At 40.9% G+C, this 22532-nt stretch overlaps 1 protein-coding gene across 4 annotated transcripts in view; it reads right to left on the bottom strand.

Moving 5' to 3' along the window:
• LOC139402124 (WD repeat and FYVE domain-containing protein 2) overlaps positions 1-22532 on the bottom strand; it is a 44716-nt gene that overhangs the window by 17726 nt on the left and 4458 nt on the right. For all 4 annotated transcript variants that reach the window (XR_011633234.1, XR_011633233.1, XM_071146200.1 and 1 more), the window contains exons 2-9: positions 19772-19839; positions 19510-19583; positions 18780-18834; positions 18352-18502; positions 12287-12399; positions 1145-1271; positions 714-819; positions 170-271 (exon numbers count right to left, since the gene is read on the bottom strand). Coding sequence is in view for 2 of the 4 variants with exons in the window: in XM_071146200.1 (XP_071002301.1) it covers positions 170-271; positions 714-819; positions 1145-1271; positions 12287-12399; positions 18352-18502; positions 18780-18834; positions 19510-19583; positions 19772-19839 (796 nt within the window). In the remaining 2 variants the exon portion in view is untranslated. The remainder of the gene's footprint in view (positions 1-169; positions 272-713; positions 820-1144; positions 1272-12286; positions 12400-18351; positions 18503-18779; positions 18835-19509; positions 19584-19771; positions 19840-22532) is intronic.

The raw sequence follows: 22532 nt of genomic DNA on the forward strand, positions 1-22532 counted from the left end.
TATAGCTCACTCATGTAGACTTACAAACAGGTGAGGCCACACCAGGGCTGTTTTTCTGTATTTCACCATGCCATAGTAAGAACACAAAATAGGGACTTCTCCTGCCCTTTTGTGGACAATAGGTGAACTACACCCCAGAGTGATAGTGACAGTATGGAGCCCACTGTACCTGGCGCAGGCCGATCTTCTTACTGTCCCACATCTGTTTGAAGTTCCAGAAGAATGGTTGCTCACACTTCTGACACGAGTCACTGTCCAGCCACTCTGGGGTCTGTGGGAACACACAGATAGACAGGTTGAAAACAGACCTTAAATACAGTAATTCTCTAGAATCAGCTTTCCCTTTCTCAATTCTACCTTTAACCATTGGGAGTTAATAAAGGGAACTGACCCATAATCAGTGCTTAGGTGTAACCTAAGTGAGAGATGGTTAGAGCCAAACAAAGCCATAGGTAGTCTACACAGATTCAGCAAACTATCTGCCACGTTGGCACTGAACACCTCATTTGCATTCAGTACATGAACATTCAAATTTTCATTCAGTTTGTCATTCTCTCTGTCTGTGCATCTATGGCTGTGGTTTAAAGCCACTCGGTCTGTTTCAGGTCTCTCTCTCACACCCCCCCCCGCAATCCGTCTCACTGCCTTGAGGTTTCTCTTCCTCCCTCCTTCTGCTCCATCCCTCTATCTTTATCAGTCCATCCCTCCCTCACCTCCTGTCTGGTCACGTCCATGTTCCAGATGACGATGCCTCCATCTGAGCTGCAGGAGATCAGTTGACGTGTGTGTGGCGCATAGCACAGGCCCTGGACCTTATCACTGCATAGTTAACACACACACACAAGGATGCAGTATATAAAGCTTGATTTGATGATTACATTTCATTCATTCTATCCACAAGTGCTCTTGGTTTTCCATTTTGCGGACTCAGACACCTTCTCCAACTACATGACTGTAAATGTATCAGCCTAAAGTTATGGATCATTACTTAGCAGAAACGCCCCTTAGGAGACTACTAGAGGCATTTCAACAGTTTCTAAGACTGTATCATCCAGATGAATACACTGGGTTTTAATACTACATTGGGAGTACATTTGAAGACTATATTGGACGACCATGTTGATGTTCAGTGTGCAAGTCTTACTTGTGTCCCTGCAGTTCTATGGCGGTGCCTTTGCGTCCCCCGATGTCCCACATGATGATGGAGTGATCTGAGCTGCCAGAGAACAACACTCTCTGGGCCGGGTCCCAACACAGTGCCGTCACGTTGCCTAGAGACAGCAGAACACTTAACACACATTCTTTAGATCGTACTGGAGATAACGAACATTCCCAGCCTCTGGATCTTTAACTTGACCTGGTCAAGGCTGCACCAAGTGGAACAAACTAAAGAAACAAACTAAAACGGCTCACTGAGTTTCTACTTCTTGGTAAGACAGCAAATGCACATCCAACCCCCCCATAACAGAAGGACAACTTGATTATTTACTTGTAATTTTAAAATATGGTGCAAATTCATCACGTCAAATATAAGCCATTACACCAGGCACCAAATATGATCCATTGTCCTCTTAACACCCACTCTCATCCCGTAGCTCTTCCACCATCCCATGTACTGTTTATTATTGTGAAAGTAAATTACCACCAAAAAGTTAGAAAGAGCAGTTAAGTAGGGTAAAAATAAAAAAGAGGAGAAAGAGAAAAATGATTTAAAGAAAATAGGGAGAAGTCAAAACAGGACAAAACAAGAGACGACCAGACAGGACAAGACAGGAGGGGACAACAAAGGACCAGACTAGTGGATAAGTTGCCAGTTAGAAGAGATAAAATAATTAGGTAGGAAGTACCATATTTGGGGTTGCCTGGGGGCAGTGTAGGATAGAAATGGTTCCAAGATTGTGTAAAAGTCCTTCAGTTTGTTATTTAGTTTGGCTAGGTCAGACCATAAACTAAGCCAGTGTATGGTTGAAACATTTGATCTGCTTTTCGACTTGGACAATATCCCTTTTTTTCCAGATTGTTAATGAGATCAAAATAGTCCTTAAACGAAACAGGGGCCGTCATCATCAAAATAGTGTAGTTATACAGAGTGAAGGGGATGAAAACATGGTAATATGGAAGACAGACAATGCTGAGAACTTTTTTCCAGTAATTCTCAATGATGGGGACAAAGCCAGAACGCATGGAGATGAGTGTCGGGAACATCTTTTTGGCAGAAAAAACACAGAAGCGAATCAACAAGCCCCATCAGCCACTAAGTTCCATAGATATTGTGGAATTTATGTAGGACTTCGTACTGGATAAGTTTAGTTTTCTTATTATATGAGATGCTGTGGGTGGTGGTAAATACTTTCTTCTGGGCTTCCCCGTTAAGGGAGATGTCCAAATCACTGGTTCCATTTCTCTAGGGAGGATAGAGCATCACCTACTCCTGTCAGTTTTTTAAACATTTTGGAAGTAATATTTATTGAACTCTGGTTGTCTAAGAGCAATCGGCTTAGCTCCGAGATATGTTAATGCTTCGCATTGAATTGCAATTTAGATTTAAGTAGCTGTTTAATCTGTAGGTACTGAACAGTTGAGGAGCTATTCAAATGAATCCTTTTCTGTATCTATACTGAACAAAAATATAAAACGCAACATGCAACAATGTCAACGATTTTACTGAGTTATAGTTCATAGAAGGAAATGAGTCAATTGAAATAATTTAATTAGGCCCTAATCAACAGATGTCATGATTGGGCAGGGGCGCAGCCATGGGGAGCCATGCCCACCCAATCAGAATGAATTTTTCCCCATAAAAGGGCTTTATTAGAGACAGAAATAGTCCTCAGTTTTATCAGCTGACCGGGTGGATGGTTTCAGACGATCCTGCATGTGAAGAAGCCGAATGTGGGGGTCCTGGGCTGGTTACATGAGGTCTGCGGTTATGAGGCCAGGTGGACACTGCAAAATTCTCTAAAACGGCGTTGGAGGAGCGATATGGTAGAGAAATTAACATTCAATTCTATGGCAACAGCTCTGGTGGACATTCCTGAAGTCAGCATGCCAATTGCATGCTCCCTCAAAACCTGGAGACATCTGTGGCATTGTGCTGTGTGACAAAACTGCACATTTTAGAGTGGCCTTTTATTGTCCCCAGTACAAGGTACACCTGTGTAACAATCATGCTGTTTAATCATCTTATTGATATGCCACACCTATCAGGTGGATGGATTATCTTGTCAAAGGAGAAATGCTCACTAACAGGGATGTAAACAAATTTGTGCACACAATTTGAGAGAAATACACTTTTTGTACAAATGGAAAACTTCTCGGATCTTTTATTTCAGTTCATGAAACATGGGACCAACACTTTACATGTTGCGTTTATATTTTTGTTCAGTACTTAAATGAAATGTCCTTTATCAAGTAACTTGTCCATGCTTCCAGTGTATTTAATGTGAAGGGATTGGAAAAGGGCAGTTTTTCAACAGATTGAAAAATATAGGGAAGATCTTGAATCTTAAGTGGTTTTACGCAGGAGTCTTCTATATCAATCCAGGAAGGTGAGTTTACAGCCATTTGGCTGTTATTCATTCCAAAGGCCAAATAATAATTTAGAAAGTCTGGTGCTACTAGTCTGCCTTTGGGTTTACAGTATTGTAATATAGTAAGTTTAATTCTGGCCTTTCTCTGTCTCCAATAAAATCTTGAGATTTTATGAATGGTTAAGGGTATCAAACCATTTCTGTGGGGGGGGGGGGGCTGGAATCATTTTAAATGTATTAATACGACCGGCAAGAGACAGAGGAAGAGGTCCATCTTTCGAGATCTTCTTTGACCGATTTCAATAGTTGAGGGAAATTATATTCAAACAATTTATCTAGCCTGTGTGGTACTTGTACTCAGAGATATTTAATGCCTTGAGGTGACCATCTGAAGGGGATATTTTTGGCTAAAGTGTCCCAATAAAATAGATTTATAGGGAGGATCTCTGATTTGCCCCAGTTAATCTTATATCCTGAGATACTACAGAATGTGTTAATTGTTCGAGAGCAAGAACTTGTTGGATTTATCCCCGAGTTCATGGCTATTTTGTTGTGTTCTTATAACTAAACGCCTGTTTCTGTCGAAATAAGAATTTAATTAAGTTAGAATCTGACCTGTAATAGTCGCTTAGGAATATTATTGGTTTGAATGGATGCAAGGAGGGTATCAAGAGCATTGACATTTTTCCTCTAAGTACAACTTTAGCAGTTTCCCAGAGAAGCATTGGAAATTTGGGACATCAAAGATGCATTACCGATGAAAAGGTCTATATGGGAATACGTTTTATGATGAGGTGAGAAATAGGTATACTCTCTCTTGTCTGGATTGAAGAGGCGCCAAATATCCACCATATCTTGTTCTATCATGTATCCTTTAATGGTCCTGGGGCGCTTGTTGAATGCATGTGCCATGGGCTCCTGTTAACTAGTGGGTCAAGAACAGTGTTAAAGTCCCCAATTAGAATTCTTGTAAATGCTTGAAGATTAAATAGAAAAACTGAGGACAGACAGTATTGGGACCATATAAATTCAGTATGGTGTATGATTGATTGTACCATGAATTAAGATGAAGCGCCCTTCAGTCTTTGAAAAAAAATGAGTTTAAATAGTGTTTATTTTTTTGAGGATGACAACCCCTCTGCTCTTGGGAGTTAAAGGAAGAATAGTAAAATTGGCTTATTCACTTTATTTGTAATTGTTCATGTTCAAGGTCAGATGTGTTTCCTATAATAAACATATCTGACTTGAACTGCCTGAGAGGGGAGAGAATTCTCAACCATTTTGGTGGGGGGGGGGGGGGGAATTTATTCCTCTAAAGTTCCAAGAGGATGCAGATAGAGTAGCATCACTCAGTTTAGGTTGGCATTCAAATATATGTGGTATTAATACAGTATTATACATGTCTATGATCGTCAATGTAAATGTTGCTGAGAATATGGCATACCAGGGATCCCATTAATCTAACAGGCAGTTTGATCAGGCAGCAGCTAGAGAGTAAGAGAAAAAAGGATCTGCCTTCGAAACATATAACGCACAACCAATGACATACACACATTCAGTAAGCAGGACAACAGAAAATAAATACAATGATGCATTGAATGAATGTTGAAAAAAATTCAAGTGAATTGCCTCTTTAGGCCACTGGGGGTTTACCCTCATGTAAATCTCTTGAGCCATTCTTGAGCACCCTCGTGTTAAATTCTTACTTATGTTCAGGGCAGTTTAACAGGCAGATAATTGCATAATGGCAAACGTGTAATAGGGTTGAATGGCGAGAACCCGGTTACCGAGATTTACCACCCAAAACCACTCCCTTTTCCCGGAATAAATAACTGAGAAAAACATGTAAATTATAATAAATTATTTATATGAACAGCATGGCGTGAAATGGAAATAAATCTGGCTTCTCTACCACCTCCGCATGATGAATCAACGCTCAGAGTGGGGACAGACCCATCTCAGTATGGAGCGCAGTTCACAATGCATGTAGACCTATCATCTCATCATGGTAACTTTTTTATCTTGTGACAGGTAGGCCTACATTTGCTGCAGCATAGCCTATGTATGCTACAGTAATATAAATTCAGAATGTGTGTCTAATTTACCCATCTCCAAATCAAATCAAATTCTATTTGTCACATGTGCCGAATACAACAGGTGTAGTAGACCTTATAGTGAAATGCTTAATTACAGCCCTTAAGCAACAATGCAGTTTAATAAAAATACAAAAGATACAATTAAAATAAAAGTAACAAATAATTAAAGAGCAGCAGTAAAATAACAAGAGAGAGGCTATATACAGTGGGTACTGGTTAATAGAGGTAATTGAGTCCTCAACTGGCAGCGTCATTAAATAGTACCCGCAAAACACCAGTCTCGACGTCAACAGTGAAGAGGCGACTCCGGGATGCTGGCCTTCTAGGCAGTGTTGCAAAGAAAAAGCCGTATCTCAGACTGGCCAATAAAAAGAAAAGATTAAGATGGGAAAAAGAACACAGACACTGGACTGTCACGTCTTTATTTTAGTTGGTCAGGGTGTGAGTTGGGGTGGGCATTCTATGTTGTTTTTCTATGTTTTGTTTTGTTGTTATATTTCTATGTGTTTGGCTTGTATGGTTCTCAATCAGAGGCAGGTGTCAGTCGTTGTCTCTGATTGGGAGCTATATTTAGGTAGCCTGTTTTCTATTGTGTTTTGTGGGTGGTTGTATCCTGTGTTAGTTTGGTTGATTGTTTGTACTTTTGTTCAGTTGATTTATTAAATATATCATTATGGACACTTACCACGCTGCACATTGTTCTGATCCTTGCTACTCCTCCTCTGAAGAAGAGGAATTCCGTTACACTGGACAGAGGAACTGCCTAGAAGGCCAGCATCCGGGAGTCGCCTCTTCATTGTTGACGTTGAGACTGGTGTTTTGCATTTAATGACACTGCCAGTTGAGGACTTGTGAGGCGCCTGTTTCTCAAACTAGACACTAATGTACTCTTGCGCAGTTGTGCACCGGGGCCTCCCACTCCTCTTTCTATTCTGGTTAGGTCCAGTTTGCGCTGTTCTGTGAAGGGAGTAGTACAAAGCCTTGTACAAGATCTTCAGTTTCTTGGCAATTTCTCGCATGGAATAGCTTTCATTTCTCAGAACAAGAATAGACTGACGAGTTTCAGAAGAAAGTTATTTTTTTCTAGCCTGTAATCGGACCCACAAATGCTGATGCTACACATACTCAACTAGTCTAAAGAAGGCCAGTTGTATTACTACTTTAAACAGAACAACAGTTTTCAACTGTGCTAACATAATTGCAAAAGGGTTTTCTAATGATCAATTAGCCTTTTAAAATACTAAACTTGGATTAGCTAACACAACGTGCCATTGGAACACAGGGGTGATGGTTGTTGATAATGGGCCTCTGTACACCTACGTAAACATTCCATTAAAAAAATCTGCCATTTCCAGTTACAATAGTAATTTACAACATTAACAATGTCTACACTGTTTCTGATCAATTTTATGTTATTTTAAATGGACAAAAAAAGTGCTTTTCTTTCAAAAACAAGGACATTTCTAAGTGACCCCAAACTTTTGAATGGTAGTGTGTGTAAATATATTTTACCCCAAAAACATATGGGGGATTGGAAATGCAGACAATTACATTGATGGAAGCAACAATCTGCAATATCAAAGCTGATCCACCCATGGAAAAAAAACATTTTATACAATAAGAAACACTAAAAAGACAAAAAAATATATGTAGTACCGACAATCTGCAAAGGCAGATTAGCCACTCGTTGCCGGATCCTCACAAGGCACCCCAATCTCCTTCCTTAAAACCTCTATTTCTCCTGCGAATGACGGGGATGAGGGCCTGTTCGGGTGTCTTGATTAAATCCCTCTTGTCCGACTCATTTAAGACAAAGTATTCGTCCACTTCAAGGTGAGTAATCGCTGTTCTGATGTCCAGAGGCTCTTCTCGATCATAAGAGATGGGAGCAGCCACATTATGTACAAAATAAGTTACAAACAAGGCGAAAATCAAACAAAATAGCACGGTTAAGAACCCATAAAACGGCCATCCCCTCCGGCGCCATCTTAATCTCCATCTGGCTTTCAGGGTTACCTTGTTTTTCAATTGTGAACGTAACTTTTAACAAGGCGAAAATCAAACAAAATAGCACGGTTAAGAACCCATAAAACGGCCATCCCCTCCGGCGCCATCTTAATCTCCATCTGGCTTTCAGGGTTACCTTGTTTTTCAATTGTGAACGTAACTTTTTTTTTATGTAGCTGCAGAGATTTAAAATAGCCTTTCACTCGAATATCATCAGTGCACAAGTGAGCCCCCTCCAGCAGTCTCTCGGCTGACTGGCTCGTTGCGAACTGTGTGAAGACCATTTCTTCCGAACAAAGACCGTAATAAATTTGCCAGAATTGTACATAATTATGACATAACATTGAAGGTTTTGCAATGTAACAGCAATATTTAGACTTAGGGATGCCACCCGTTAGATAAAATACAGAACGGTTCCGTATTTCACTGAAAGAATAAACGTTTTGTTTTCGAAATGATAGTTTCCGGATTTGACCATATTAATGACCTAAGGCTCATATTTCTGTGTGTTATTATATTATAATTAAGTATCTTATTTCATACTTGATAGAGCAGTCTGACTGAGCAGTGGTAGGCAGCAGCAGGCTAGTAAGCATTCATTCAAACAGGACTTTCCTGCAGCTCTTTGTTTGCTTTTTTACATGGCAAATATTGCTCTTTTACTTTCTTCTCCAACACTTTGTTTTTGCATTATTTAAATCAAATTGAACACGTTTCATTATTTATTTGAGACTAAATTGATTTTATTGATGTATTATATTAAGTTAATATAAAAGTGTTCATTCAGTATTGTTGTAATAGTCATTATTACACACACACATATATACAGTGGGGAGAACAAGTATTTGATACACTGCCAATTTTGCAGGTTTTCCTACTTACAACGTATGTAGAGGTCTGGGTCTGTCATTTTTATCATAGGTACACTTCAAATGTGAGAGACAGAATCTAAAACAAAAATCCAGGAAATCACATTGTATGGTTTTTAAGTAATTAATTTGCATTTTATTGCATGACATAAGTATATGATACATCAGAAAAGCAGAACTTAATATTTGGTACAGAAACCTTTGTTTGCAATTACAGAGATCATACGTTTCCTGTAGTTCTTGACCAGGTTTGCACACACTGCAGCAGGGATTTTGGCCCACTCCTCCATACAGACCTTCTCCAGATCCTTCAGGTTTCGGGGCTGTCGCTGGGCAATACGGACTTTCAACTCCCTCCAAAGATTTTCTATTGGGTTCAGGTCTGGAGACTGGCTTGGCCACTCCAGGACCTTGAGAAGCTTCTTACGGAGCCACTCCTTAGTTACCCTGGCTGTGTGTTTTGGGTCGTTGTCATGCTGGAAGACCCAGCCACGACCCATCTTCAATGCTCTTACTGAGGGAAGGCGGTTGTTGGCCAAGATCTCGCGATACATGGCCCCATCCATCCTCCCCTCAATACGGTGCAGTCGTCCGGTCCCCTTTGCAGAGAAGCATCCCTAAAGAATGATGTTACCACCTCCATGCTTCACAATTGGGATGGTGTTCTTGGGGTTGTACTCATCCTTCTTCTTCCTCCAAACACGGTGAGTGGAGTTTAGACCAAAAAGCTCTATTTTTGTCAGACCACATGACCTTCTCCCAATCCACCTCTGGATCATCCAGATGGTCATTGGCAAACTTCAGACGTGCCTGGACATGCGCTGGCTTGAGCAGGGGGACCTTGCGTGCGCTGCAGGATTTTAATCCATTACGACGTAGTGTGTTACTAATGGTTTTCTTTGAGACTGGTGATCCCTCACCTTCCTCATGATCATTGACGCCCCACGAGGTGAGATCTTGCATGAATACCCAGACCGAGGGTGATTGACTGTCATCTTGAACTTCTTCCATTTTCTAATAATTGCGCCAACAGTTGTTGCCTTCTCACTAAGCTGCTTGCCTATTGTCCTGTAGCCCATCCCAGCCTTGTGCAGGTCAACAATTTTATCCCAGATGTCTTTACACAGCTCTCTGGTCTTGGCCATTGTGGAGAGGTTGGAGTCTGTTTGATTGAGTGTGTGGACAGGTGTCTTTTATACAGGTAACGAGTTCAAACAGGTGCAGTTAAAACAGGTAATGAGTGGAGAACAGGGGGCTTCTTAAAGAAAAACTAACAGGTCTGTGAGAGCCGGAATTCTTACTGGTTGGTAGGTGATCAAATACTTATGTCATGCAATAAAATGCAAATTAATTACTTAAAAATCATACAATGTGATTTTCTGGAATTTTGTTTTAGATTCCGTCTCTCACAGTTGAAGTGTACCTATGTTAGAAATTACAGACCTCTACATGCTTTGTAAGTAGGAAAACCTGCAAAATCGTCAGTGTATCAAATACTTGTTCTACCCACTGTACATACATACATACTAATATATACATATATATATATATATATATTAGTGTGTATATATATATATATATATATATATATATATATATATATATATATATTAGTGTGTATATATATATTTACACATATATATACACATATACAGTGGGCAAAAAAGTATTTAGTCAGCCACCAATTGTGCAAGTTCTCCCACTTAAAAAGATGAGAGAGGCCTATAATTTTCATCATAGGTACACTTCAACTATGAAAATCACATTGTAGGATTTTTTATGAATTTATTTGCAAATTATGGTGGAAAATAAGTATTTGGTCAATAACAAAAGTGTATCTCAATACTTTGTTATATACCCTTTGTTGGCAATGACAGAGGTCAAACGTTTTCTGTAAGTCTTCACAAGGTTTTCACACACTGTTGCTGGTATTTTGGCCCATTCCTCCATGCAGATCTCCTCTAGAGCAGTGATCGCACCAGCATATGGTCTCACAAGGGGTCTGAGGATCTCATCTCGGTACCTAATGGCAGTCAGGCTACCTCTGCGGCCCCCCAAAGAAATGCCACCCCACACCATGACTGACCCACCGCCAAACCGGTCATGCTGGAGGATGTTGCAGGCAGCAGAACGTTCTCCACGGCGTCTCCAGACTCTGTCACGTCTGTCACATGTGCTCAGTGTGAACCTGCTTTCATCTGTGAAGAGCACAGGGTGCCAGTGGCAAATTTGCCAATCTTGGTGTTCTCTGGCAAATGCCAAACGTCCTGCACGGTGTTGGGCTGTAAGCACAACCCCCACCTGTGGACACCGGGCCCTCATACCACCCTCATGGAGTCTGTTTCTGACCGTTTGAGCAGACACATGCACATTTGTGGCCTGCTGGAGGTCATTTTGCAGGGCTCTGGCAGTGCTCCTCCTGCTCCTCCTTGCACAAAGGCGGAGGTAGCGGTCCTGCTGCTGGGTTGTTGCCCTCCTACGGCCTTCTCCACGTCTCCTGATGTACTGGCCTGTCTCCTGGTAGCGCCTCCATGCTCTGGACACTACGCTGACAGACACAGCAAACCTTCTTGCCACAGCTCGCATTGATGTGCCATCCTGGATGAGCTGCACTACCTGAGCCACTTGTGTGGGTTGTAGACTCCGTCTCATGCTACCACTAGAGTGAAAGCACCGCCAGCATTCAAAAGTGACCAAAACATCAGCCAGGAAGCATAGGAACTGAGAAGTGGTCTGTGGTCACCACCTGCAGAATCACTCCTTTATTGGGGGTGTCTTGCTAATTGCCTATAATTTCCACCTGTTGTCTATTCCATTTGCACAACAGCATGTGACATTTATTGTCAATCAGTGTTGCTTCCTAAGTGGACAGTTTGATTTCACAGAAGTGTGATTGACTTGGAGTTACATTGTGTTGTTTAACTGTTCCCTTTATTTTTTTGAGCAGTGTATATCAAAATGAAAATCAAATTCACTTGCCTATACTTGTAAATTTGTAGGCAGCGTGTTCTCTTCTACTTCATCATGGTTTGAACAATGTGTGTAATTTCAATCCATATAATACAGCATGTTAATGTAGGGCTCATAAATATATTTAATATATGGATCATCAGACTCAGGTAGCATCAGGTTTGAATTTTTATGCTGATCAAAGCCCTAATAAAACCCAGACATATTTATATGCTTCATAATGCTTTGAATGACACTTCCGGTTTTGTTGGGAAATACTTGGTGACCCAGGAGAAAAGTGATTTATTCTCAGGATGGAACATTTGTAAAATACAGGGAAAATATTCAACCCTAATGTGCAACTCTACTGATAAGAGACAGGCCTGGAATAGTGGTGCTGTCAGCAGTTGTCAGTCACATGCTTTTTTGTCAATATAGGAAGTAGGAGATGTGACTATGCTACAACAGCTGACCCCAGATCAGAACACAGGGTTTGTAAATAGCTGTGAGGGTTGTCCTCTGGGGTGTATATCTCACACAGCTCATTAGCTCTGTCACTACTGGCAGGGGATCAAATGGTCGGGAGGGACAGTCAGTGGGTAACAGACCTACTTGTAAAATCGACATGATTTTTCCAGACCTGGGTTTAAAATAGTATTTGTGTTTTCTTTCAAATATTTAGGGTCACTGTATTTGGTTTCCACTGCGTAATGAACCACTGGAGTAGTCCAAACAGGGCGAATCCCCCCAGCTGGAGTTTTAAGGCTGGTGGAGGATGGGATAGTAGAGGACGAGTGTTGTGTTCCAACGTGGGATGTAGTAGTAGTAGTAGTACCTGTGTGTCCTTTGAAGGTGGTGACCAGACTACAGCTGTCCTGCTCCAGCTTCAGGATGGTCACCTGACCAGAGTGGTCACCCACAAAGACGTGCCTTGTCTCCACATCAAACCTGGGAGAGGTTGTGTCAAGGACGGTCTCCAGGAAAAACATGACAGTGGCAATGACTGATTAAAGAGGCAATCTGCAGTTGCTACATTCATTTTTGGCTTTATAAATGAATGATATGTACCCATAGATTACCCTTAGTTCAACTGTCGTACCACATCAGAACTGAAAATAATGAGCTTGTTTGACTCCAATGTTAGTAAAGAAAGTAAATGTAAATAGTTTTTTAAAGAACATAGTTAAAACTATAATTGTGATGTCATTAATGGTCAGTCCTTGCATCTATAGCACGGTCTATGAATTTGAGAGTAGTTACATTTCTAATCTTTTACCTAAACATGGGCGGGAAAGTACTTTGTTATCGTTTAACTACGGATTGCTGCTTTAACTGAACAATTAGCATCTGAGCAACTTCACACACATTTACTCTATTCTCAAAGTGTTACCTTGTTGAAACCTACTGGATCTGATCTGTATGTGGTTCATTCTAGTCAGAGAAAGGTTGACTGCATATCCAACAAAAACTAAAGATCCCATTTCAGTAAACTTACCACAACAATCAACTGTTCATTAGCTACAAAATCATATATACTTAGTCTCTGAGCTCAAGAGAGTCCTTTCAGTGACCTTCTGAGGGCGCAGCCAGGAACACAGTTCTCCCTGTGACCTGGATACAAGAGGCCAGAACAATAACAGCCAGTGAGAAAAAAAAGACAAATCTTCTCACTTAGCATAATGTAATTTCTCCTTCTTCTGAAAAAGGTTGCTGTACTAATCTGACCCTAGGCCAACTCAGAACTGTGGCTGTTATGGAGAATTAGCTGGATGACATACTAAAGAAAATACACATTCCAAGTTGATTTCTTAAAATTTCAACAATTTTGGACAGTGCCTCCTTTAGGTTTGCAAGGCAAACAAAGCAAAAAAATGGCTGCCATATGAATGATGTCAGCTGAAATCCAACGCCGTTTTGCTTTGCTATATTTAACATGGGAAGTGTTTATCCCTGGCTTTGAAGAAGCAGTCAGTCTTATGACCTCACAGAGCTGGTTGGTATTGAGTGCCCTCCACAGTGGAGTGGACTCAAACCTTTCATCTCGCCATTACAGAAAACTCTCTGGACCGCTGCCTTGGTGACCGCATGACTGAAGGCTGTTGTTAGCATCTCCCAATAAGAACAACTACTTGGACGCTAATCTGGCTCCTTCTCTGGTGTACCCCACAGCGCTTCGTTGTTATAAAAACATACACTTGTTTGAGGTGAAGGAGACAGTCAAAAGCCATTACCACTTGAAATATGTTTTGTGGCTTTACATTTCACTTAAGTATCCGTTAAGATAAAGTGCCTTCAGAAAGTATTCATACCCCATGACTTATTCCACATTGTTGTGTTATAGCCTGAATTCAAAATGGATTAAATGGATTTATTTTTTCCTCATCCATCTACACACAATACCCCATCAGTTCCAATTGGCTCATTCAGCCCCCTCCTGTCCCCTGTAACTATTCCCCAGGTTGTCAACGTACTGGGTAAAATAAGGGTTTTTATAAACAGGTGAAAACATGTTTTGACATTTTTGAAAAGGTACTGAAAATGAAATACAGAAATATCTCATTCACATAAGTATTCACACCCGAGTCAATACATGTTAGAATAATCTTTGGCAGCGTGGTTGTTGATCATTGCTAGACAACCATTGAAGTTTTGCCATAGATTTTAAAGCAGATGTGCAGTAACAGTCAAAAGTTTGGACACCTACTCATTCAATAGTTTTTTTTAACTATTTTTTTACCTTGTAGAATAATAGTGGACATCAAAAATATGAAATAACATATGGAGTCATGTAGTACCCCACAGAAGTGTTAAACAAATCAAAATATATTTTATATTTGAGATTCTTCAAAGTTGCCACCCTTTGCCTTGATGACAGCTTTGCACACTCTTGGCATTCTCTCAACCAGCTTCACCTAGAATACTTTTCCAACAGTCTTGAAGGAGTTCCCACATATGCTGAGCACTTGATGGCTGCTTTTCCTTCACTCTGCGGTCCAACTCATCCCAAACCATCTCAATTGGGTTGAGGTCGGGTGATTGTGGAGGCCAGGTCATCTGATGCAGCACTCTCCTTCTTGGTCAAATATCCCTTACACAGCCTGGAGGTGTGTTGGGTCATTATCCTGTTGAAAAACAAATGCTAGTCCCACTAAGCACAAAACAGATGGGATGGTGTATCACTGCAGAATGCTGTGGTAGCCATGCTGGTTAAGTGTGCTTTGAATTCTAAATAAACCACTGACGGTGTCACCAGCAAAGCACCCCCACACCATAACACCTCCTCCTCCATGCTTCACGGTGGGAAACACACATGCGGAGATCATCCGTTCACCTACTCTGCGTCTCACAAAGACATGGTGGTTGGAACAAAAAATCTCCAATTTGGACTCATCGGACAAAAGGAAAGATTTCCACCAGTTTAATGTCCATTGCTCGTGTTTCTTGGCCCAAGCAAATCTCAGCTTCTTATTAGGGGTCCTTTAGTAGTGGTTTATTTGCACCAATTCGCCCATGATGGCCTGATTCACAGTCTCCTCTGAACAGTTGATTTTGAGATGTGTCTGTTACTTGAACTCTGTGAAGCATTTATTTGGGCTGCAATCTGAGGCTGGTAACTCTAATGAACTTATCCTCTGCAGCAGAGGTAACTCTGGGTCTTCCTTTCCTGTGGCGGTCCTCATGAGAGCCAGTTTCATCATAGCGCTTGATGGTTTTTGCGACTGCACTTGAAGAAACGTTAAAAGTTATTGACATACAGTGGTTAAGGGCACTGCAGCGCCAGTTGTGCCACCAGAGACTCTGGGTTCGCGCCAGAGGTCAAGGTACTTGACATTTTCCGCATTGACTGACCTTCATGTCTTAAAGTAATGACGGACTGTAATTTCTCTTAGCTTATTTGAGCTGTTCTTGACATAATATGGCCACAGTATTTTACCAAATAGGGCTATCTTCTGTATACCACCCCTACCTTGTCACAACACAACTGATTGGCTCAAACACATTAAGGAAATAAAAAAATTCCACAACGTACTTTCAACAAAGGCACACCTGTTAATTGAAATGCATTCCAGGTGATTACCTCATGAATCTGGTGGAGAGAATGCCAAGAGTGTGTAATGCTGTCATCAGGGCAAAGGGTGACTCGGCCACTCAGGAACATTCACTGTCTTCTTGGTAAGCAAATCGTGTAGATTTGGCCTTGTGTTTTAGGTTATTGTCCTGATGAAAGGTGAATTAATCTTCCAGTGTCTGGTGGAAAGCAGACTAAACCAGGTTTTCCTCTAGGATTTTGCCTGTGCTTAGCGCCATTTCTTCTCCCCAGTCTTTAACAATTACAAACATACCCATAACATGATGCAGCCACCACTAAGCTTGACAATATGGAGAGTGGTACTCAGTCATGTGTTGTATTTGCCCCAAACAAAACACTTTGTACTCAGGACAAAAAGTTGTGCTTTGCCACATTTTTTGCAATATTACATTAGTGACTTGTTGCAAACAGGATGCATGTTTTGGAAAATGTTTATTCTGTACAGGCTTATTTCTTTTCATTCTGTTAATTAGGTTAATATAGTAGAGTAACTACAATGTTGCTCCAGACTCAGTTTTCTTCCTATCACAGCCATTAAAAACGATGTTTTAAAGTCACCATTGGCCTCATGGTGAACTCTCTGAGCAGTTTCCTTCCTCTCTGGCAACTGCGTTAGGAAGGATGCCTGTATCTTTGTAGTGATTGAGTGTATTAATACACCATCAAAAGTGTAGTTAATAACTTCACCATGCTCAAAGGGATATTCAATGTCTGTTTTTTCACCCATCTACCAATAGACGCCCTTCTTTGCGAGGTATTGGAAAACCTCCCTGGTCTTTGTGGTTGAATCGGTGTTTGAAATGTACTGCTCAACTGGGGGACCTTACAGATAATTGTATGTGTGGGGTACAGATGAGATCGTAATTCAAAAGTCATGCTAAAAACTATTATTGCACACAGGAGTGAGTCCATGCAACTTGTGAGATATTATTATGAAGCACATTTTTACTTCTGTACATATTTAGGCCTGCCATAACAAAGGGGTTGAATACTTATTGACTCTAGACATTTCATCTTTCCATTTTTAATTAATTCCTAAACATTTTTTAAAAAACATTCCACTTGGACATTATAGGGTATTGTGTAGGCAGGGATTTTTTTAATATTTTTAATCTATTTTAAATTCAGGTGTAACACAACAAAATGTGGAAAAAGTAAAAGGGTGTGAATACTTTCTGAAGGCATTGTACAGTCGTGGCCAAAAGTTTTGAGAATGACACAAATATTAATTTCCACAAAGTTTGCTGCTTCAGTGTCTTTAGATATTTTTGTCAGATGTTACTATGGAATACTGAAGTATAATTACAAGCATTTTATACGTGTCAAAGGCTTTTATTGACAATTACACGAAGTTGATGCAAAGAGTCAATATTTGCAGTGTTGACCCTTCTTTTTCAAGTCCTCTGCAATTCGCCCTGACATGCTGTCAATTAACTTCTGGGCCATGATGGCAGCCCATTCTTACATAATCAATGCTTGGAGTTTGTCAGAATTTGTGGGTTTTTGTTTGTCTACCCGCCTCTTGAGGATTGACCACAAGTTATTAATGGGATTAAGGTCTGGGGAGTATCCTGGCCATGGACCCAATATACCGATGTTTTGTTCCCCGAGCCACTTAGTTATCACTTTTGCCTTATGGCAAGGTGCTCCATCATGCTGGAAAAGGCATTGTTTGTCACCAAACTGTTCCTGGATGGTTGGGAGAAGTTGCTCTTGGAGGATGTGTTGGTACCAATCTTTATTCATGGCTGTGTTCTTAGGCAAAATTATGAGTGAGACCCCTCCCTTGGCTGAGAAGCAACCCCACACATGAATGGTCTCAGAATGCTTTACTGTTGGCATGACACAGGACTGATGGTAGCGCTTACCTTGTCTTCTCCGGACAAGCTTTTTTCCAGATGCCCCAAACAATCGGAAAAGGATTGATCAGAGAAAATGACTTTACCCCAGTCCTCAGCAGTCTAACCCATGTACCTTTTGCAGAATATCAGTCTGTCCCTGATGTTTTTCCTGGAGAGAAGTGTCTTCTTTTCTGCCCTTCTTGACACCAGTCCATCCTCCAAAAGACTTTGCCTCATTGTGCGTGCAGATGCACTCACACCTGCATGCTGCCATTCCTGAGCAAGCTCTGTACTGGTGGTGCCCCGATCCCACAGCTGAATCAACTTTAGGAGATGGTCCTGGCGCTTGCTGGACTTCCTTGGGCGCCCTGAAGCCTTCTTCACAACAATTGAACCGCTCTCCTTGAAGTTCTTGATGATCTGATAAATGGTTGATTTAGATGCAATCTTACCGGCAGCAATATCCTTGCCTGTGAAGCCCTTTTTGTGCAAAGCAATGATGATGGCACGTGTTTCCTTGCAGGCAACCATGTTTGACAGAGGAAGAACATTGATTCCAAACACCACCCTCCTTTTGAAGCTTCCAGTCTGTTATTCAAACTCAATCCGCATGACAGAGTGATCTCCAGCCCTGTCCTCGTCAACACTCACACCCGTGTTAACAAGATAATCACTGACATGATGTCAGCTGGTCCTTTTTTAGCGGGGCTGAAATGCAGTGGAAATGTTTTTGGGGGATTCAGTTCATATGCATAGCAAAGAGGGACTTTGCAATTAATTGCAATTCATCTGATCACTCTTCATAACATTCTGGAGTATATGCAAATTGCCATCATACAAACTGAAGCAGCAGACTTTGTGAAAATGAATATGTGTCATTCTCAAACCCAACTGTATGTGTGGCACAGCAACATCATGTGAATAGCATAGAAAGAGTAGAATAGGTTGTTTCTAACTGATGAAGGATACTGTAGTCCAGAGACCCAGGCTATGGTGCGGTATAACCCCAGCTGTGTTCCACTCTCAGAGCAGTGCCAGGTGAGGTTCTTGTCCTGTCCTGTACTAAGGACCCACTCCATCTCCAACACAAAGAGCACCACTGTCACTTTGCCCTGGTGGGCTAAAAAAACACACACACACTTATGAAACACATCATGATAATAAAACAGATAAAAAAAATACAGGTATATATGACCAAACATAGTAGATGGACTGGTGTTCTTTGCATCCTCAATCTTAGCTTATTGCTTTTAGAGGTCTTGCAGATAAAACCAAGCAAAGTGCCATGAACAGAAAAATATATATATATTTTGACTGGTTTAATCCCTTCCTGCCATTGACCGGAGTCAGCTGAGTCACAAAGAGAACACAGCCTGTGTCTACACTTCCCTTCTCACCCTCATAGGTCCTTTCCGGGGTCATCTTGTTGTAGTCTTCAGACAGTATGAACTCCTGAAACACAGGAAGTATGTCACTCACTGGTTTTCCCAAGAAGTAGCGCAATATTTATTTGATATGGGACATACTTTGGGTCAAAATTATCCAATGCTTAAAATAACCTTACGAAGAGCCCTAAGCAAAAACGGAAGTGCTTAGCTTTAAAATGATATCCATGTTATTTTTAGACAGGCAATTTATTCTGCAAATAAATCCCATAATCTACACATAATGACAAAGGGTTGTACAGTAACCATAGCCTACACGTCCAATGAGATCACCAATTACAAAAATGTGAGGGCAATTATTCTACAACTCGCTTAAATTTCCCAGTGAAACAGCCATTCCTGAAGATGAAAGCATATTTACTATCCCAGTGTTGATTGATCCACCTAACTGCTTAGCCAATCATGCAAGAGATTACTCAGAGATACAAACCCTCTGGGAGTATAGATTAGTGGTGGGTGTCTGGAGAAGCAAAGACTCTGTGAAAGAGTAACACACAGTAGCTACTCAGTGACCCGCTGATGTGAAACCATGACAACCCAACCCCCAATCTGACCCTGGCACTGGGGTACGAGCTTTGGTAGCCATATGTGTGTCAGGATTGAGGCTGGATGCTAAGTAGAAAAGTATATATGTAACGCCCATACATGTGTGTATGTTAAAACTACAGAAATTGTCACTTGCAGAGATGGTTCCATTCTCCATTCCCACAGACAGCCTCCTGGTCTCTGGGTTAAAGGACATACAGGAGCATGAAGCTACAAAAAGAAAGAAATGACAAGTCTAAGAAAAGTTGGTGTGTATTAAAACTGGAACAGATGCTAAAACAGATTCCATACAGACAGAATAGCTAACGACAGCTCACAAAATGAGGCCAATGGAGTTGCTGGGCCTAGATGCTTAACTCCATGCATGCATAAGTAGCTAATGAGAGACGAGTACTCACCTGGCATAGTGTGATAGATGCTGGGCCAGTACTGGCCACTGTCTCTCTTCAACCATATCCGGATCGTCCTGCGGGTCAGATGCAAACTTTGGTAATGGTATTACGGTAAAATCTCCCTTAGGTTTTTATGCGACCACGTTTCCCAAAAACTCTTAATAAATATCTGCTCCAAATTAAGATTAAAAAGATGTCTGCAGAAAGAATGGGGTGTCAGCTATAACATGGCACCTTGAGTTTGAAAAAAAACCAATGATTTTGTTGAAGTGGATTTAGACCCGGTAACGAAAATTGCACCATGGGTTCCTGATCTGTACTACACAGAAATTCATAATTACAGATCATCACCGATCCTCCACCAAATGTCCCAGTGGGTGCGAGACATTGTGGCTTGTAGGCCTCTCCAGGTCTCGCACCCACTGTGAAATTTGGAGGAGGATCGGTGATGATCTGGGGGTGCTTCAGCAAGGCTGGAATCGGGCAGATTGGTCGTTGTGAAGGACACATGAATCAAGCCACATACAAGGTTGTCCTGGAAGAAAACTTGCTTCTTTCTGCTTTGACAATGTTCCCCAACTCTGAGGATTGGTTTTTCCAGCAGGACAATGATCCATGCCACACAGCCAGGTCAATCAAGGAGTTGATGGAGGACCACCAAATCAAGACCCTGTCATGTCCAGCCAAATCCCCAGACCTGAACCCCATTGAAAGCCTCTGGAATGTGATCAAGAGGAAGATGGATGGTCACAAGCCATTAAACAAAGCCGAGCTTCTTGAATTTTTGCGCCAGGAGTGGCATAAAGTCACCCAACATCAATGTGAAAGACTGGTGGAGAGCATGCCAAGACACATGAAAGCTGGGATTGAAAATCAGGGTTATTCCACCAAATATTGATTACTGAACTCTAAGTTAAAACATTAGTATTGTGTTGCTTGAAAATGAATATTAACTTATTTTCTTTGCATTGTTTGAGGTCTGAAAACACTGCATCTTTTTTGTTATTTTAACCAGTTGTAATTTTCTGCAAATAAATGCTCCCAATGACAATATTTTTAATTGGAATTTGGGAGAAATGTTGTCAGTAGTTTATAGAATAAAATAAATGTTAATTTTACCCAAACACATACCTAGAAATAGTAAAACCGGAGAAACTGATCATTTTGCTGTGGTCTCTTCATTTTTTACAGAGCTTTATGTGAAAATGGAGCGTTTTCTATGTTTTGTGGGGAAAACATGGGGAATATAAGTGTTAACAATTACATCATGTTATTTTAACCAATTATGAGTAGGCATTGCCTACTAAATTGGTTGATTCTGTCATTGGAAACACTTATCTTCCTCTATCTTTTTTTAATACAAAACATAGAAATGTGCAATTTACACATACTGTATGATGTTGGGCTGGTGAGATGATGAATACAAAGTTGAACTTTTTTTAAATTTCCCTTTAATAATTCATAAAGAAAATGAACACAAGTAAAATCACAATAACTAATTGATAGGTCTATCATTACTTGTTACTTATGTGACCTTTGAATGACTGGAATGAGCATGTGGTTGAGACTATGGGAATTTTATTACACGCTAGAGAGAGATGACCAGTGGGCTTTCATGTCAGCTGACTGACAAGCCCGGTTGTTTTTATGCAACGTCTGCATGACAGTATATCAGTGGTCGATAGACAGACAGACAGTGTAGAAGTCAGGTTTCTGATAAGATACATCTCTCGCTCTGCCTATTAGTTTTAAAGAAGGGTGACATTGGTACACATCAAGACCAATGGGTACAGGTCTAACGGAGCGAAGACGCTAGGTGACCACGTCCAGCCAGAAAGAGCCATGACGACATGCTGCATACAGAATAAGCTCAAGCTGACTAAACTCCATGGTGAAGGAAGTTTCTGATGACCTCAACCAACGGAATTGAGCAGAGAGCAGGCTTTGTGGAATTCAGCTTTGGATACAGCGATTTCACCCAAGGTCAATACTTTTTTTATTTTTTATTATGAAATGATTGTGCCTCATTTTGTCTTCAGTAGTTTCATGCCTTTGTTTGTTGAAATCCATACTTTTTCAATAAATGCTACTCAAATATAGCGTCATGAAAAAAAAAATTCTCTGATTCTGCATATTTTTTATACTGAATGTAACCAGATCTTCAACCAAACCCTAATATTAGATAAAGGGAACCTGAGTTTACAAATAACAACAACAAAAAAAACGTATTTTATTTATTTAATTAACAAAGTTCTGCAACACCCAATTTCCCTGTGCGAAAAATTATTTGCCCCCTTACACTCTCAATAACTAGTTGTGCCACCTTTATCTGCAATGACTGCAACCAAATGCTTCCTGTAGTTGTTGATCAGTCTCTCACATCGCTGTGGAGGAATTTTGGCCCACTCTTGCATGCAGAACTGCTTTAACTCATTTTTGGGTTTTCAAGCATGAACTGCTCATTTTAAGTCCTGCCACAACAACTCAATTGGTATTAGGTCTGGACTTTGACGAGGCCATTCCAAAACGTTAAATTTGTTGCTTTTTAGACATTTCCATGTAGACTTGATTGTGTGTTTTGGATCATTGTCTTGCGGAATGACCCAGCTGCGCTTCAACTTTGGCTCACAGACAGATGGCCTGACATTCTCCTGTAGAATTCTCTGATACAGAGCCGAATTCATGGTTCCTTCTATTAAGGCAAGTCGTCCAGGTCCTGAGGCAGCAAAGCATCCACAAACCATCACACTACCACCACCATGCTTGA

Source organism: Oncorhynchus clarkii, chromosome 3 (genome assembly GCF_045791955.1).
Source record: "Oncorhynchus clarkii lewisi isolate Uvic-CL-2024 chromosome 3, UVic_Ocla_1.0, whole genome shotgun sequence".
Classification (NCBI taxonomy): Eukaryota; Metazoa; Chordata; class Actinopteri; order Salmoniformes; family Salmonidae; genus Oncorhynchus; species Oncorhynchus clarkii.